This window comes from Drosophila suzukii, chromosome 2L, assembly GCF_043229965.1.
Source record: "Drosophila suzukii chromosome 2L, CBGP_Dsuzu_IsoJpt1.0, whole genome shotgun sequence".
In the NCBI taxonomy this organism is placed as follows: domain Eukaryota; kingdom Metazoa; phylum Arthropoda; class Insecta; order Diptera; family Drosophilidae; genus Drosophila; species Drosophila suzukii.
The window spans coordinates 19,974,211-19,991,555 of NC_092080.1; the positions used below are offsets into that span (position 1 = coordinate 19,974,211).

The following is a 17,345-nucleotide window of genomic DNA, read 5'->3' on the forward strand; positions in this document are numbered from 1 at the left end:
ATCTAGAACAATAAATAATGATACAATTAAGAGTGGAATTACGGTGGAGCACTGGATATTGTCGTATCTGGAAAATGAGCAATGTGCTGCCGCGAACGGATCGGAATTGGAGTTGAAATCGGAATCGGAATCCGAAACTGAAACTGAAAGTGCATTGTGCAACGTACTGAATCGCCATCCACATCCACATCGACATCAACTCGAACTCTATTTATGGCCAAGACAAAAACCGGACCGACTTCTTGCCCACTTGGATCGACTGCATCCGCAATGTTTCTAAACGAGAGGAGAAAAAAAACCGTCAACGCGAAAAATAACAAGTACAAAAACTAAGCCATCTGAGTGGCGATCTTTTGAAGGAAGCTGTTGGCCATTCGTTGTCGTGGTCGCCTTAGTTTGTTTAGGCCACACGCCCATGGCGCTTAAATGATTTGCTGGCCGGGCCAAGAGAGTGGCGTGGCCAACAGGGCGTATGCCTGATGCCCGGCCATTGGCTTCGCATCGGATCGGATCGGCTGGCCACGTTTTCTGTGCAAACTTTTGGCATTTTGACATATCAAGTGAAAAGCCTAAATGATTTCCGACAAGTAACCAGTTTTTGCCTCGGTTCATTTTTTGTTTACAGCAAAATGCACATTACAAATGCGCATAAATTTCGGTAACATTTAAATAAATCTAAAAGTTGCGAATTAGTCCGGTGCCGTGGGTGTGGGGTAAATATTAAACTGATTTCTTAATGGAAGCAATTTGTCATAAGTGCAGAGTTAAGATAAAACACAAGGAGGAAGCTGATATTTCCTTATCATAGTCCAAAATAATAGTTCATATGTTCGTGAAAATAATTGGGTCTATGTAAAATATCAAAAAGAAAACACTGATGACTAATAGCTGTATAGTTGATAGCCCTGGCAGCTTTGTTAGTTGTAATTTTGTTAACATTTAAAACATTTTAAAAAATAAATTGAAAAAGTAGTTAAATGTATACATTTTTTAAGCTATGACTAACTAAATTTATAAATAATTGGCTTAACTTAAATATTACAAGACATTAGAAAATACTAACAAATTATAAACAAATCTGATTATATGTTTTTTTTTTTGCAAAAGTATTTAGTTAATTTTATAAAAACTCTAATAAATCTTCCCTACCAACTCAATGTGGGAAAAATCACAACATTAAACCCACCTGACCCAAAAATCTTCGCTTCAAATTTGAGTTTGCAAGTCATGAACTCGGTGTGTTATAATTAATTGATATTGCTCTCGGATTCCCCCACTGTTCCATTACAAATCCCGACCCGTTTCCACCCGATGAACATGGGCATGAAAGTCAAGGTCGGCGGTAAAAAGAAACCCCAAAAATGTGTAAGTCTCAAGCAATTTTTGCTTTGTCAAGCGAAACAAGAAGAAGTGACATTTCTGCCCTAAGAGTAACAACATTAGCAGCAAATTACAGGCCGCACAATAATTTGAGGCGGTCTGTAAAGTATTCGCGAAACGATTGAATGCATTCATGGGTCCGCCAGTCAATCAGTCAGTCAGTCATGGACATTGAACCACTTTAGGGGCATGGCTAGCAGCTACTGTCTAGAAAACGGCAGCCGACTAAGCCAAAAGCGATCCGAGACAGCACTAACCCACTGTGACCTCAACAAGTGACATTCACATCTGTTGGAAGAATCGAGTTTGAATTAAATTATAAGCTAAAACGAGTAATCTATAAGCACACCATTTACAGAGAACTAGAGTACCAGATTCGTTTGTGTGGGTAAGCAGCGGGCTTTCAAAAGGCAGTAGAATTAAATTTCCCCCCATTCGCTTTCCTTGAGTTCCCATCTGGCCTTTGGCCGATGCCTTCGGTCGCAAATCCCCAAGAAAACCGGCATTGTGCAAGAAGTTTGCGGCTCAAGTCTTTTGATTGTCCGCAAAAGCAGCAGACAAATGCAGAAATGTCAATTGCCATCGATTGCCAGAGACTTGGGGGAAAATAGCCATCGATGGCATGGCTCAGCTGGCCGGTCCATTCAGCAATTGGCCGAAAATGAATGGCTCGGCAACGAGACGAGAACCCGAAAATCGAAAAACCGATCATTAGCGGCGATCGCATAAACGACATCGTTCATACGCCCCGCGGCCGTTGAATAATCGTACTCGCTTTGTGGTCTCCGTGAAATTAAAGATTTTTCGCATATTTTTCATGAAACACATGTTCCATGTCCCCCAGACGTTGAAAAGAATTTTCGCAACATTTAATTTTAGCACAAAGCGGCTGGTGGTGCTGCTGCTGCTGGTGCTGCTGCAGTGGCAGCAACAAAAATTGGACTAATTGCCGACAATGTTGGCTCTGATTGACTGGACCAAAGACTGCCACAGTGCCCGAGTGTTTGATTGAATGATTGAACGAACGAATGGCAAGCGTTGAGACAGCCAACAGCAACGGTAGGAGCAACATCGCCACACCAAGTCGACGAGGCAGCTGCCTAATCCCTGTTATTGGGTCATGTGGCGTCTCTGGGAAAATGTGGCGACGATGTGGCAATGTGGCAACCGCTGCCAAGTGCCAAAAACATAACACACCACCGGAGCCACTGAGCCACTGAGGCACTGAGCCAGCAGGCCAAGTAGTTGCCAGTTGCAGTTGCAGTTGCTCTTGCCAATGTGGCTGAAGCCGATGCACTTAATGGTGCATGGGGCACGTTGTTTCTACGTCTGGGAGTTTTGCAGCCGTGATCGAACATTGTGAAAAGTGAGCATTAAAAATGCCTTTTTTTCCTAGCCCCCACTTGCAACATTCTCTTCTCACTGGGAGCCATACACAAACGACCGAAGAGCTCCAGTTCAATAGTCTCTATAGATCTTCTTTTCGGGAATCCCCAAGCAGAAGGTCGAAAACAAATTATCGGCTCTTCCCGCTCATTAAGAAATCCATTAGTTGAACTTGTTCTTGGCCCTCAGCTTATTACTAGTTTTGAATGCTTAAAAAAATCCCCAAAAATCTGCCAACATATTGCATAACGATTATAAATCTATAAACAGTGACTCTGCACAAAAATAAACATAGTTTCTATAAATATAATTAAAATTTAGATTTTTAAAAGCGAAATCCAGCTGCTTAGGGTAAAACCAATTCGAAATTATCTTTCGCATAATTGCTACTTGATTGCGCAGCCACCGCCGTAAAAATACAATAAAAATGCCATAAACATAAATGTGATTAAATGAGCATAAAGCAAATGGCAATTACAAGACTACAAAACTTGACTTTTGCATGATTTCGAAACTGCAAGAGAACGACTTCGGCTGGCGACTTGCTTTAGTTTAAGGCTTCAACTGGAGCTCGACCTTGAGCCAGAATGCGAACGAGCGGCCAGCTCGACTGCAGCTCTGAATCCGAATCTGAATCCAACTGACAACCGCCAACACCAAAAACACGGACTGACTCAACTCGCAACTCTCACCCGCGACAATTGACAACGATTATGTCGGCCAAGAAGCGTGACCGCAGCCGTTCTAAGCCATGATCGCATTAAAGCCATGTTTCCGTCCACTTGCAGGTACTTTTTCTCCACGGTTCTGCAGTTCCAGATCTACCGAGGCCTGTGCCGCGAGTCTGGCCAATATATCCCGGGTGATCCCAGGAAGCCACTGCACCAATGCGACATCTACCGGCAGCCGGCGGCAGGCAATCTTCTCAAGTAAGTTTTTCTCAGCAGATATGGTAAATATGGATTGAAAAGCTTATTAAAATATATATAGCATATAAGCGAATGAATGCTTCAGTAACAAAATAGTTATGAACCTTTTCCCCTTCTGACATTAGATTTTGACAAGTAGTTGTCACAAAAAATTAAAAAGTTCTGAAAGTCAATCGGAATTTTTAATTATGTTGATCTAGAACAGCGTATAATGAATGCACAGTTTCATATATCTGTAATATTATATGTCTTTGATGATTCCTCTAGTATTTCTTCCTATAAAAGTTCACATATTCACCTATTTTAAATTCAGTCAGCCATATCAAAGCCTATCATAAATCTACAGATACCTTTATATCTATTACACTCAAGTTTCCTTAAATTCTTTAAGTCCTAAAAAAAATAATAATCATTGTGTTAAACAATTCGGTATAACAATTAGTTAATAAATATTAATAAACGCCATTCCTTCCCACATTCTTAATGATTCCTTAAATAATTTAACCAACCATTTTTAAAGTACCTGCAGCTAATATATCATTTAAATCATACAATAGAAGTACCTTTTCATATAAGATCGCATATATTTGTAGTGAGCAATTCATAAATCATACTTTTGTATTTTATTTTCCACAGAACCCTCATGTCGAAGGGCGCCTCCCAGCCCTGGCAAGAGGTCCTTGAGGAAACCCTGAGGGAGGGTCGCTTGGATGGCACCGCCCTGCGGGAATACTTTGCTCCCCTCGAGGAATGGCTGCGTCAGGAGAATCTCAGGACGAACGAGTATGTGGGATGGAACTACGATGGCGACTACTGCAAACGCAGCATCGAGACTGCTGGCCTGCAAATCTTTGGAGGTTACTACAATGGAGGCAATCGCCCAGGGTCATCATCTTACCTCTACCCCCTGATATTTCTATTTTACTCTTACTTCAGCTTACAATTCTTTTGAAATTCTTTCGAACACAAGCCTATTTTAAGAATCTGTAAACAAACAGTCAGACAAAATGTTGTTCCACTTACTACTTCCGCTTATTCAAGTCGCACCTATAACCAAGTTGAACTTGAATCAATGCCAAAAAATACACACACACAATTCTAAAATTAAATAAACGAAAAAAAAAAAACGCAAATCTGACAAATTGCCGACTGGCTGCACCCTAAAAATTGCAACAAATTGAAAAATAAAATTGGGAGAATGCTCGAACTGGGGATACCTTGTGATCTGTTTAAGTAAAATATGAAAAATGATGAGAAATTATTAAAAAATGAATTACTAATCAGTCAACTTAAGATGAGAATGCAATCACTAACTTCTATCTTAAAGTCTGAAACCTGTCAGAGGATTCTGGTATGCACCATTGTTCTTTGCATACCCCTCTTGCAAAACCAGTATCAATTTCAGGAAGGGGGATTATGAGGGGGTTTTGGGGCAGCTTCGAGTGCGATGGTGAGTGCAACCCATGCGGGTCATTGGAACTCTGGCGTCGCACGCACATTGCTCACTCATTTGTTGGGTTTGTTGTTGGCTGGGTTGTTGCTTACAATTTAATCAAATAAAATAAATAAACCTGCTGCAATTTCAACGTTGTGCTTTTGTTTTTGTGCCCAAGCTGCAGCTGCTGCCCCGTCTGCGGTTTCTGGTGGAGTAGCCAACTGGTTTTTCGTTGTGTATAAATTTGATTTAATAAATTGCAGCAGCAACAACAGCAGCGACTTCGGTGTAAACAAGACAATCAACACTTGTGTGGGTCGCTCGGGCGGTTGGGGCATCATCATCATCGGGTGGGGCACGGTCATCTCGGTGGCATTGTTCTAAAGTTTAGCTAAGAAATACGACACTTTAGCTAAGTAAGTTGAGTGGAGGTGGAGCCGCGTACTTTCCGCATACTTGTAATCAAGTTTAATGAAGACGATTTGGATGGCAATGCGTGAAACGAGCAAAGCACTTTGAATTTGCTTAAGCCAGATAAGTAAGACTGATCTATATTAACAGAAGCAACTCGTAAAGATTCTGAAATGAGTAAATTGCGCAGTTAGAAAGTTTTAATACGATTAAGTAATGTTGCACTTACAGCTTAGTAAATTTAATATTTTCGATTTTTATTTTTACTAATTTTATTGATTATAACTTATAATATTTAAATATTTTTAAACACATTCATTTAGATATGTAATATGTTCAGGATTCCAAACGAAATATCATGGTCAATATGCATTTATTTATTTTTAACATTCTATTTCTTAGCAGTGCAAAAATGCTGATGTATTATTTATAAAAAATATTTCAAGAGGGGCTAACTATCAATAAAGCTATAATATTTTTACTTAAACTGACAGTAGACTAATATTGCAATTAATTTTCAATAAGTCACCTAAGAAACCCAATACAGTGTAAATTGGATTAACTATTATTCAATTTTATTCAATTGTAAGACATCATTCGTTTAACTACTTGTATTATTTTTTTGATATTCTCCCACACTTCTGTTGATCCATTTACTCCTCAGTTTCGGATCAACGCCATTGGAGCTGAAGAAAAGCGCAAGTCAATTCAAAACAAAGTGACTACGAAAACAACAGCCCTGGTCGGGTTTTTGCCCCGCAATGACAGCCGCATGTTAAGGACATGATCAACATTTCAATTAGATGCAATCATCGTCATGATCGCGGGGCTGGTGGGAACGGGGCATTAGTACGTACATAATCGCTTTGGGGAGTTTCGTTTCATTCACTTGCAGTGGAGACTTCGCCGTGCGTTCCGTTTGCGGGGTGCTTTACATTTCACTTTCGCTTTGTAGAATTGTAGAATCGTGGAATCGGGTGTGCAGTGCGTACTTCCGCTCTCCGATCTCAAGTCCCTCGCCACCCCGGACGGCCTTTATTGGCTCGACGACAATTTGCAATGACTACTGTATTTTGTTGCTGTTTTCGTAGTTTACTTTATTTCGAGGAGGAACATTCGGGGTGAGTAACAGAATCGCCGCCAACGGGGAAACAGTTTTCACGAGACTCGCGATCCAACCGTACACGCAGCGCATATCATATCATAATTGTCAACGGATAAGATCCTCGTTGGAAGCACAACTTATTGGAATATAAGATAGTGAAGTGTATATACGAATTTGTTCTAGGATATAAGCCAGACTATACAAGGAATAACCATTATCAACAAGATTCTGGGAACTTAAAAAGCATAGTCCTTAAAAATAACACAGTTTTGAAGAATGATTAAGTACTAAAAGGATTAAAATTAATTTGTAATCGAGCGATAATGAAGTGAACCGTTTTTCATTCTCGCATAATAAAATAAAATTCGACAAGTATGATACGAGAAAGGCTTCTGAGGAAACTTTTTCTGCTCCTGGTATTTGTTATACCACTGGGTTCCGGACAAAACAGTAGCCTGAAGATCAACACAAACCTGAAGGACATCGAAGACGTGGTCGTGGCCCTGCCCTCCATCCAGGGACCGGGTAACATCTGCATCCGCGAGGAGCCCTACGTAGAGCATGTCCAGGTGCCGGAGATGCAGCCTGTGCGCGTGCGCACCTCCAGTTGGTGCATGGAGATCCCGCCGAGGTGCGCCACCTACAAGACGGAAATGCGCGAGGTGATGCGGGTGCAGGTGAGTCGATTTGCTTCTGCCTCCGGAGCACGGAGCAGGCCGAATGGCCAAGTTTCCAAGTGGTCGCAGGTGTTCCACTGCCGGCTCTGCCTTTGCGGGCATCTCTTGCGTCATCGTCATCCCAATCCCAATCCCAATCCCAACCCCAGCCAGTGGCAACACCTTCGCCGTGGCCACTTTTTCCACCATCTTGGGGGAGCCTGCTCCATAAACCTGATTTCGATTTGCCCAACCAGGAAGCCGCTCACCACGATATCCATAAATTGCCCGCGATCCGATGGCCGACTTTGATTGCGTTTCTCATACATTGTATATCGCTCGGTATTTGGGTTCTCTCGGCGACCAGATGCATTGCGCAATTCTGGTTTCCAATCTAAGCGGGGCTTCCTGTCCTTTTGCTTCGGAGAACGGAAGCCGAGTCGAGTGGCATTTGTGGCAGCTGTGCTGCGCCGCAGGAGCTGCAGATGCACTTCACTTGGTTACGATTCCACCGACCGGTTTTGACCCCAGACCTCTGAGATGACAGCCATGTGTGTCCTTGGCTGCCAAACTTCTTGAACTACTGGGCACATGCGGCGTATACGCATTGCTTTTAAAAAATGCTTTGACTAACGGGCGCCCATTAATAGAATCATTATAATTTTATTTTTTTGTTTGATATTTTAAAACCATTTATGCACTAACGAAAAAAATTATTATAATGTATATTTATGGTGTAAATGTTATTTAAAGCAAGAACATTTTATATTTTTAAAATGAATATGTAAATATAACATTGATAAATGGTCATTAATATTTTTTTTTAAGCTAAATTTACAGGAAAATTATAAAAAATATTTTTACAAATACTTATTGATTAAATCTTGATTAAAAATAATGTAAAACTAAAAGACAATATGTATAATGATTTGTGCTATTGCGTATGACATTCAATATTTTACAAAATCCATCCATTTGTCATGTTTAATTTAACGATCCTTCATTTATTTAAAATACGAGAACGAGTACATTTACATCACAATTTCTTAAATGCTACTTTGATAAATGATGATAACTGATTCCGCATTAGTGTCAATAAATAATTATTGATTTTGGGCAATTGTTCGAGCCAGGTAAACAAACTATTAAGTCGGCAATTCCCGCCGCCTGGCCATTTTGAACTGCGCAGTGGGAAATGCGAGGAAAACAACCGCAGCGGCCAAGTGTTGACCAAGCCTGGCCAGAATCCGGTTGCAGTCGCCTGATCCGAGGGGCCTAATCAGGCTCTTCTGGTTTTTTTATGTTTTCTATTCATTTATTTATTTTGCCACTTTTTCGGTGGACTCGGGGGGTAGGCAAAATAATTATGTCATGGTGTCAGTGATGGAAAGTGCAAATGAAAAGCGGAAAATCCAGCACTTATGGCCAGGCTGGAAGGCTGGATCGCTGGATCGGTGGATCGGCTGGGGCATTAAGAGCTCCACTTGTGTGCGGCGACTTGATGCCAAAGCTGTTGACACACATTCGATTGCATCACTAAGCCGAGTTGCAATCGCCATGACAAGAGGCAGCCAGTTTTGGCTTAGTTTATTTTTTTCCCCGTTTCGTGTCTAATGATTTGTGCGAGTCGAGATCGCTCACAGCTTGGTTCGAATTAATTTCATAATTATTTTAATTGGAGCTCTTGAGGCTCTTTTTTGAGAAGGTGTTCGCAGAGGATCGCCTAAATGGCCGGCTCCCCGAGCACTGAAAAACATATTTCTCCGGTTGCCGCAACAGTTTTCTAACCCTGTCGATCGCATTCCTCACGATTTTGGTCAACGCCTGCTTGGCCAAGACTTGGCTTTTGGTCAGAAAATGTAGCCACTAATTCACCAATTTAATTTAATTAATTAACATTAACATGAACGCCTTATGAAGTTCGAGTCAGTAACTTGAGCCACAAAAGTGCCGAAAGATTTTCGATAGCTTTCCAAAGGAAAAAATTGTCATTGCAGCTGATTGACGGCAGAAACCACAGAAAAGCAAAGCGAAGGGGTGTGTTATTCGAGTGGCTCATGTACAATAAATTGCTCAACTTGTATTCAATTACTTTTTGTGACAAACATTTGAAAAGCCAGCCGTAATTATGCAGACACAATGAATCAAAAGACCAAACTCGAATCGAATTTCACTGTTTATATTAAAATTTCCGCCTTATTAATTGTGTGGGGGACACACATGCAGGCAGATTACAGATACAGATACACACATTCAGATACGAATCCATCAGCTTGACGGCGAACAATGCGTAAGTCGGGAAATGTGGACTGGGACAAAATCTGGGACCGGAATGAGTGTGAGAAGCTCGCCCGGAATCCAGTTATCCAATTAAATTGGCAACTCAAGGGGTATTCGAGGGTGGTGTGTCCAGTACTTCTGGGGGCGGGACCATCTGCCCCATCTGCACGACAACTTACAATAGTCTCCATCTTAATTCTGTAACTGTCAAGAGCTGGGCCAAAGTCCACTGGCCACAGGGGCAAGTGACACTGAGGCGTTGACAGGGTTGATGGAGACGAGGGCTCTTCACAAGTTTATCCAATTACGGATCCCTTGCGATGATGCCCCCTCCAGATCAAAGAGATTTTGTGGAAGGTCGGAGATTTCTTGGCAAGCGGGTCGAGATTTAATACAGTGGAGCATACTTTTTGGCTCTGCTTAATTTCTGATCGTTTAAAAGCTCATTGTTATCAAATTATTTTAATAAATCATTAAACATGTTTTCTACGATCTGTTTTTAATAATAATTCAAAATTAGTTGGGAACTAGTATTATTAAGTTGGTTGATCGACGTTAATTAAATTTATATGTTATACTAAACAAAGTCTGGAGTAAAATACTTCTATTTCTGAAAACTTATATATATCTTCTACAGAAATTGAACAAGACGCGAACTGTTCGCTTTTGCTGCCAGGGCTACGAGGGAAATCTCTCCGACAGCCAGGCCACATGTAAACCCATATGTCGGGGCGGCTGTGGGCGTGGCAGTTGCGTAATGCCCGACATTTGCAGCTGCGAGGAGGGCTACGTTGGCAAACATTGCACACAACGTGAGTATATAGAAACATTTTAATATTTCCACGGTTCAAAGGTCTTTTCAAAGGATGTGATCATGATCGCTGGGGCTTGGACTGCAAGAATCCCTGCCAATGCCAAAATGGAGCAGCCTGCGACAACAAATCAGGACTATGTCACTGCCTAGCCGGTTGGACAGGACAGTTGTAAGTATTACTTTTATAACCCCAACTTTGAATGAATAAAACGAATAAATGTATGCCAAGGGCTGGATTGTCAATGTCAGGTTACGGCTCCAGTTTAATAATTTAACATGAAATTAAATTATGTGCAAAATTCGTTTTCTAAAAATGATGTTAGATTTAGGAATGACTCTGTAAAGTGTCTGTTATCACACGATTCAAATTATTTTTTTCGATTGAATAGAGTTTTATTAATGAGTATTTAGTCAAATTAAACCTAAACCAAAGCAGAAATTTAACTCAAAGACAAAAGCTAACGTGACAATGAGAAATCGTACCTTACAATGAGTATTACTAGTAATTTTTGTTAGTTAGAAAAATTGAACTTAATTAGATGTTATATTTATTTATTTATTTACAAACTGCTTGCTTAAAGTTAAAACTAAAGCAACAGGGGTAGGCAGCCATAGCTACTTAGGCTTTAGGCTGGCTTAAAGTCTATAGTTCAATTTTCTATTCGGTTCTTAATTACTAAGGGTATAATTATTCATGGTATTCGCTTCTTAATTAATAAAGTACATTTCAGGTGTATTAACAAAGTATCTTAATTATAAGAGGTTTAATAAGTTAGATTTCTTAAGGAAATCGAGAAGTTGAAGGAGGTTGGTGGTCGTAGGATTGGAAAGAAGTGGAGTAAGGTTATTATTCGGGATGTGGGTTCGGTTGTAATTAAATGCAGTGCATTCGTTAAGGATATGGTCTATTGACATTGAGTTATTATTGCAGAACTTACAGGGGTTGTCTGTAGCCTGAAGGAGTCTGAATTCATGGGTAAGTCTGGTGTGGCCCAGGCGTAATCTTATGATTCGGGTTTGGTCTTTTCGTGTTAGTTTGACTATTTCTTTAGCTTTTGTGTAGTCGCTTATGTTAAGATGGTTGCTGTTTATGGATTGGTACCAACTGGAGGAGTATTGGAAAAGATTGAGGGAGGTGCTACAGAAATGTTTTTTTAAAAATCTGTTTATGTCGGATTGGTTAATATTGTGTGTGGTGATCAGCGGTGCGATAGTTGCGTTTTTTGCGGCTTCGTCAGCAAATTCGTTGCCACCAATACCAACATGGCTCGGAACCCACAGGATTTTTATTTTGGGGTAGGCGTTATTTATTATACCACGAATTTTCGTGGGATAATAAGCGGAATTGTCTATGTTTAGAATCGAGTGAATTGCGGAAAGGGAGTCAGAGCAGATACAGATTTTTCCTTTCTTATTAAGGCCTATCTCGGTGGCTTCTAGTATTGCGATAATTTCTGCAGTATAAACTGATGTATAGTTTGGAAGGATGGCTCTTTTTAGAACAATGTTCTCTGTGGTTATGGCATAAGCAGTTGTGTCTTGGTTTTGTGATGCGTCCGTGTATATAAAAGTGTAGTTGGTCAGTTTTGATTTTATGTCGAGAAATTCTTTTCTTAATATTGGCATGCTTGTTGTTGCTTTTTTATATTGGCTTAAATGTGTGTCTATAGCATCTGATTGTAAGTGCCAAGGGGGTTTCGATTTTGGTAAGATTTTTGCTGGGCTTATAGGGAGACCTAGGCTTGCACAGGACATAATAGTTTTGTGTAGGACTGAGTTCCTGTATTTCAGAGTATGCTTTTTTGTAATTTTATCTATTATTGATTTTAGAGGAGTATCCGATGATTGCGTTATTCTATTAGACATTTTGGCTTGAAGATGATTTGTTCTAATGTCTAAGGGTGGTATGTTCGATTCTAAGTGTAAGTTAATGACGGGTGTTGTGCAGAAGGCTCCTAGTGCTGAACGGATTGCATTGTTGAGAAGGGTTTGGATCGGTTTGATTTGCGATTTCGGAGCTAGACCATAAAATGGTAAGCCGTAGTCTATTTTTGACAAACATAGACATCTGACTATTTGGACTAAGGTCAGTGGCTGGCAGTTATATTTATCGTTTGAGAGGCATTTTATAATATTAATTGAGTTTGTTAAGGATTTTGCTAGTTTATTTATGTGGGGTTGCCATTTGTATTTTGTGTCGAATGATAAGCCTAGCATTGTTAGTTCCGCTACTGTGCATATAGAGTTTGTTACTGTAGAAAGTTGGCAGACACAGTTATGTTTTCTGCAGATGTGTATATGTTTGCATTTAGATAGGGATAACGACGCTCCAGATAAGTTGCACCAGTTACTGATGTCCTCGAATAGACTATTTAAGTTTATTGTTGGGTTTTTCTGTTTCTTTAGGTCAACTATAATGTTGTAGTCGTCTGCAAATGCTGTAAAGTTAAGGTTCTTGTGTTTACTTATTGTGTCTGATAGGCTGTTATATGCAATTAGAAAAAGTATCACAGATAGGGGGGATCCCTGCGGTATTCCATTGTGAAGTGGTTGAATTAGTGAATGACTGTGGTTGACTTTAACTCTAATTTTCCGGCTCGTCATAAATTGGGTAACGTATTTGATTAGCCTTGGCCCACAGCCCCACTTAATCAATTGGTTTTTTATCGTGTGCAGTCCTACTTTCTCAAATGCTTTTTCAAAGTCAAGAGATATAATTGAGGCGTGTCTTTTTTCTGAGAGGGCCTTGTTGATCAGAGAGTCTACATATAGTAGACAATCTGTCACAGATTTCCCCTTTTTGAACCCAACTTGACGACTGTTCAGAAGTTTGTTGGAAGTAACAAACCACCAGAGCCGTTTGGAGATGATTTTATCAAGCGTTTTTGAAATACATGGGTTAAGGGAAATGGGTCTGTATGATTCAATAATGGTTTTGTCTTTGCCAGGTTTATGAATTGGGACTATTGTACTTATTTTAAAGGCCTGAGGTATAAAAGATTTTAGGATAGAGTTGAAGAAGTTTATTATTCTAATTTTAACTGGTTTTGCCGTTTGCTGTAACATTGTATAATTGATCTTGTCGTTCCCAGGAGTGTTTCCTTTGAGACTGTTCAAAGCTACAGAAAATTCAAGGTAGTCAATGTCTTGTTCCATGAAGTCAGCTGTTTTTTTAGGTGGTTCGTCGTTGTTTTGTCTGTATGCGTTGCGTTTTGCATCTAAAAAAGCTTGCGAAAAGTTGTGATCATCGGATTGAGATGACCAATGTTTGGAAAAAACTGTAGCAATATCTTCTGGATTTGAGACTATTGTATTGAGATTGTTGTTCTGAATACAATGTATGTGTGTGGATTTGTGAATTCCACAGAATTGTCTAATTTTACTCCAAATCATGTCTGGCTTTGAGTCAGTTGAAATACTGGTTGTTAGTGCGTAAATACTACTTTTTTTGCTAAGCCGAATTTCTCGTCTGAGCTGGGCATTAGTTTTCTTAAAATGTATTAGGTTGGACAGGGACATTTCCCTATTGAATGCTCTCCAGGCTCGGTTTTTGCTGACTTTTAAGTCGTCTAGCTTTTTATTCCACCACGGGACGTTATTTTGACTTTTTGGAGGTTGGGTTTGGGGAATACTATGATAGGCGCTGTTTAATATTATTTTGTTTATGTTGCTGTGTTCTTTGTTTGTGTTAGTTGATACTGGAATTTGGTTATTAAAGCGGTTGGTAAGACTTTCGAATTTATTCCAGTTTGCTCTTTTAGTTATAAACCTTTTTGTGTAGTTAAATGTTTGCTTTTCTTGGGCAAAAATGTTTATTATTATGGGAAAGTGGTCACTACCCTGGGGAGTGTCCATGATATTAAAATCGCAGTGAATTTTGAGGTTCGGAGAGCAAAAGGCAAGGTCTATGTGTGTGTAAGAACTGTGTGTGGAGAAATGTGTAGGCTGGCCGTTGTTTAATATGATGTAGTTGTTGCTGTGAATGTAATCTCCGAGGATTCTACCCCTGCGATTGCTTTTGGGAGATCCCCAGAGGCTATTCCATCCATTAAAGTCACCTGTGATCAGTGTAGGTGTTGTTAGGTAGGGTATCGTAGTTTCTATATCTGTCTTGGTAAATTTTTGTGAAGGTGGTATGTAGGCTGAAAAGATATTAAGCTTTTTTTGGGACTGTATTTCAAATCCAATGGTTTCGATAGCTTGTCCTACAGGGATTTGCTTATGCTGAACTGATTTATGGATCAGTAGAGCAACTCCACCTTTGGCTGAAGCCGCAGTTGTGTTATAGATTTTAAAGTTAACTGGGATTGGGAATTGTTGAAAGAGTGTTATGTGGGTTTCCTGAAGGGAAATAATTTTGGGTTTATGGAGTTTTAAGAGTATTAGTAGTTCGTTATAATTATTTACATAGCCATTAATGTTCCATTGTAATACAGTAAGTGCCATATTTACTATTGTGGGGTATGATGTGTTCGCTACGTTTTTCTATTAGTTATTTGTTACGTTTGAGCTAGGGGTATTTTTAATCATAGATCTAGTTAACATTGTTGGATTAGATTTTTCCTTACTAATAAGATGTCTTTTAGTTTTGTTACTTATATTTCTTGGAAGAATAGTTATTTGAGGTGTTTTACCATTGTTGATTTGTTCTTCGCCAGTGTCCGTAGACATATTTTCGTCATCATTGTCGTCGTAGGAAATTATTTGTCTGCCTGTGTTTGCTGTTGCTGATGTTATATTTTTCTTGTATAGTTGCGAACAGCCCTGTCCGCAGGGAACCCATGGCATTATGTGCCGCAAGGCCTGCGATTGCGATGAGAAGCCCTGCAATCCACAAACTGGTGCCTGCATAGTACAGGATCATCCGCTGGAGCTGAATGTGAGCCATGTCATCGTGGAGACTGTGAACTCCACGCTGGAGAAGATGGGTATTATTCCACGCGCCACCACACCCCCCACCCAGCCTGAGGTCATAGTAATCAAGCAACCCGTTAACCAAGAGAACGCCCAGCCCGTTCCCAAGATCATTGTCCACCAGTCGGGCAGTGAGCTGCTCGAGAATCTCCATTCGGCCGCAGCCGCCGGTGTACCCACTCCGGAAATCATCCACGTCATCACCAATGGAATCACTTCGCCTCAGGAACATCTGGCCGGATTCGTTGGAGGTAACTCCAATGCAGGCCAGGCGGCAGCAGCGGATCATCAGTCCGGTTTGGTGACCACACTGGTTAGCGTTATGCTACTCCTGCTGATAGCCATTGCGGTGGGCTCGCTCTACATTTATCGGAGGTATCACCACAAAAACTCAGCCGTCTACAATGCCAACGGGACAGTGACCACGTCGCCGGCAAATCCGGAGGTGGTTCTCACCGAGGCCGCGGCCCTGGGCAAAAACTTCCACGATCCGCTGCCCGAACCGCCCGTGGTCTTTGCGGTCACGCCCCACTCGAACGAGGGTATGTAAGTGTCTCTGCCGACCTTAAAGTAGCTATCAGATGATCACAACTTTTTATTTTAATATTTTTCAAACAAAGATATGGATATTTAACATTAAAATCTTTTTAAAATTATTTTATTTTCTTTTTCAAAACTTGCGACAACCATGGCACTCAAAACTAAATCTCAAATTTTCTCCCACAGCACAACCAGAATTATATGACACGCCCAGCAACAACTCTTCGATTAAAACACCGCCCTACGCATATGCTAGGAAGGAGTCCCTATACTCGGTGGTCTCGCCAAAGTCGCGCAAGGGTAGCCTGGACTCGCATCTGTACGATGAGATCCGGTACCATCAGCAGCACCACCTCCATCATCAGCACCACCCTCGGAACCACCAACACGTCCAGCACTCCACAACTGCCTCCGCGTTTTTGCCAGCCAGGCCGCCAGTGATGCCAGCAAGTGATCAGTTCTCCAACGGGGGTCATCATCCCCATCAGCGATCGCACCATGTCACCCACTTGATAATCCCCCCACAGAACTCCAACTTCTTGCAGGTTCCTGCCCAGATCACTGCCAAAAGAATTGCCCACCTGTGAGGATGAGCGGAAATATTAAGCCAACGGTCTTGAACCTATTAAATATTTTAATGCGCCTGTAGATATTACAAATTTCACACTTTTGGTAATAATACGTAAATTGTACAAATCAATTTATAAATTTGAATTCAATATTATTTTTCTTGACATTCATGAAATAATCTTCTTAAATATTTTCAAACATTTTTCTTTTAAGTTGCCAACTTTTTCAGATATACTCCATTTGTTCTTACAACTTTGGACAGTAAAAATAATATGTGTACATATAAGGAGATGTTACGTAGCTTATGATATATTTTTACTAGATAAGTTCTTATTCTGGTAATCTCTCTTATAATAATAATGATTTAAATTTAAATTAACCTAAAATATTTCAAATATCCTTTTAAGACATTTTACGAGGAACAATCAGTATATTTGTATTTGGATTATTAAGAGAAACTGTCGCAATTCCAGAGCTGAGTCCTGTCAATCCAACTTTATCCATCTATCAATGATAAACCAATGGGTAAACCGTTTGGTATTTAAGACTCTGGGACTATTTCGATGCAGTCACAAACATGATCGCAAGTCATAACAATAATTTTACCAAATTCACTTCTCTATGAATCGAATTTTGATTGATTTATGAAGAAAGAAAACTGACCAGTGAGAAACGCAACTGATTTGGGTTCGACATTACCACAATTATTTAAACTACACATAGGGAAGCACTACCGATAAGAATTGGATATAAAATATTTCTACAATAAAGTAAACTAAAAAAATATTATTTATATTTAAGTACCTATTTTAATAAAAGGTTAATGTATAAATAAACTACATCCATTTGGTGGCTAATAAAAAATAAATACTTTAAAACTTGAAGGACATAACTCGAGTCATTATTATAAATACCATTATGAGTT

General features: G+C 40.1%; 2 protein-coding genes across 3 annotated transcripts in view; both read left to right on the forward strand.

Annotated features, from left to right (window-relative positions):
• Ance-3 (angiotensin-converting enzyme Ance-3) overlaps positions 1-4,988 on the forward strand; it is a 48,144-nt gene extending 43,156 nt beyond the window's left edge. The window contains exons 8-9 of the mRNA XM_017086232.4: positions 3,555-3,695; positions 4,332-4,988. Coding sequence (XP_016941721.3) covers positions 3,555-3,695; positions 4,332-4,647 — 457 coding nt within the window. The 3' untranslated portion in view covers positions 4,648-4,988. The remainder of the gene's footprint in view (positions 1-3,554; positions 3,696-4,331) is intronic.
• Positions 4,989-6,443: 1,455 nt separating this feature from the next.
• Positions 6,444-17,196, forward strand: NimA (Nimrod A). 2 transcript variants are annotated; one of them, XM_017073290.4, is made up of 5 exons: positions 6,444-7,323; positions 10,220-10,394; positions 10,448-10,565; positions 15,149-15,856; positions 16,037-16,206. In XM_017073290.4, the coding sequence occupies exons 1-5, from the start codon at positions 7,021-7,023 to the stop codon at positions 16,053-16,055; spliced, it is 1,323 nt and encodes a 440-aa protein (XP_016928779.4). In that variant the 5' UTR covers positions 6,444-7,020; the 3' UTR covers positions 16,056-16,206. The 2 variants fall into 2 exon arrangements, with proteins under 2 accessions (XP_016928779.4, XP_016928769.4); XM_017073280.4 differs by having other exon boundaries at positions 6,453-7,323; positions 15,149-15,852; positions 16,037-17,196.
• Positions 17,197-17,345: the final 149 nt, after the last annotated feature.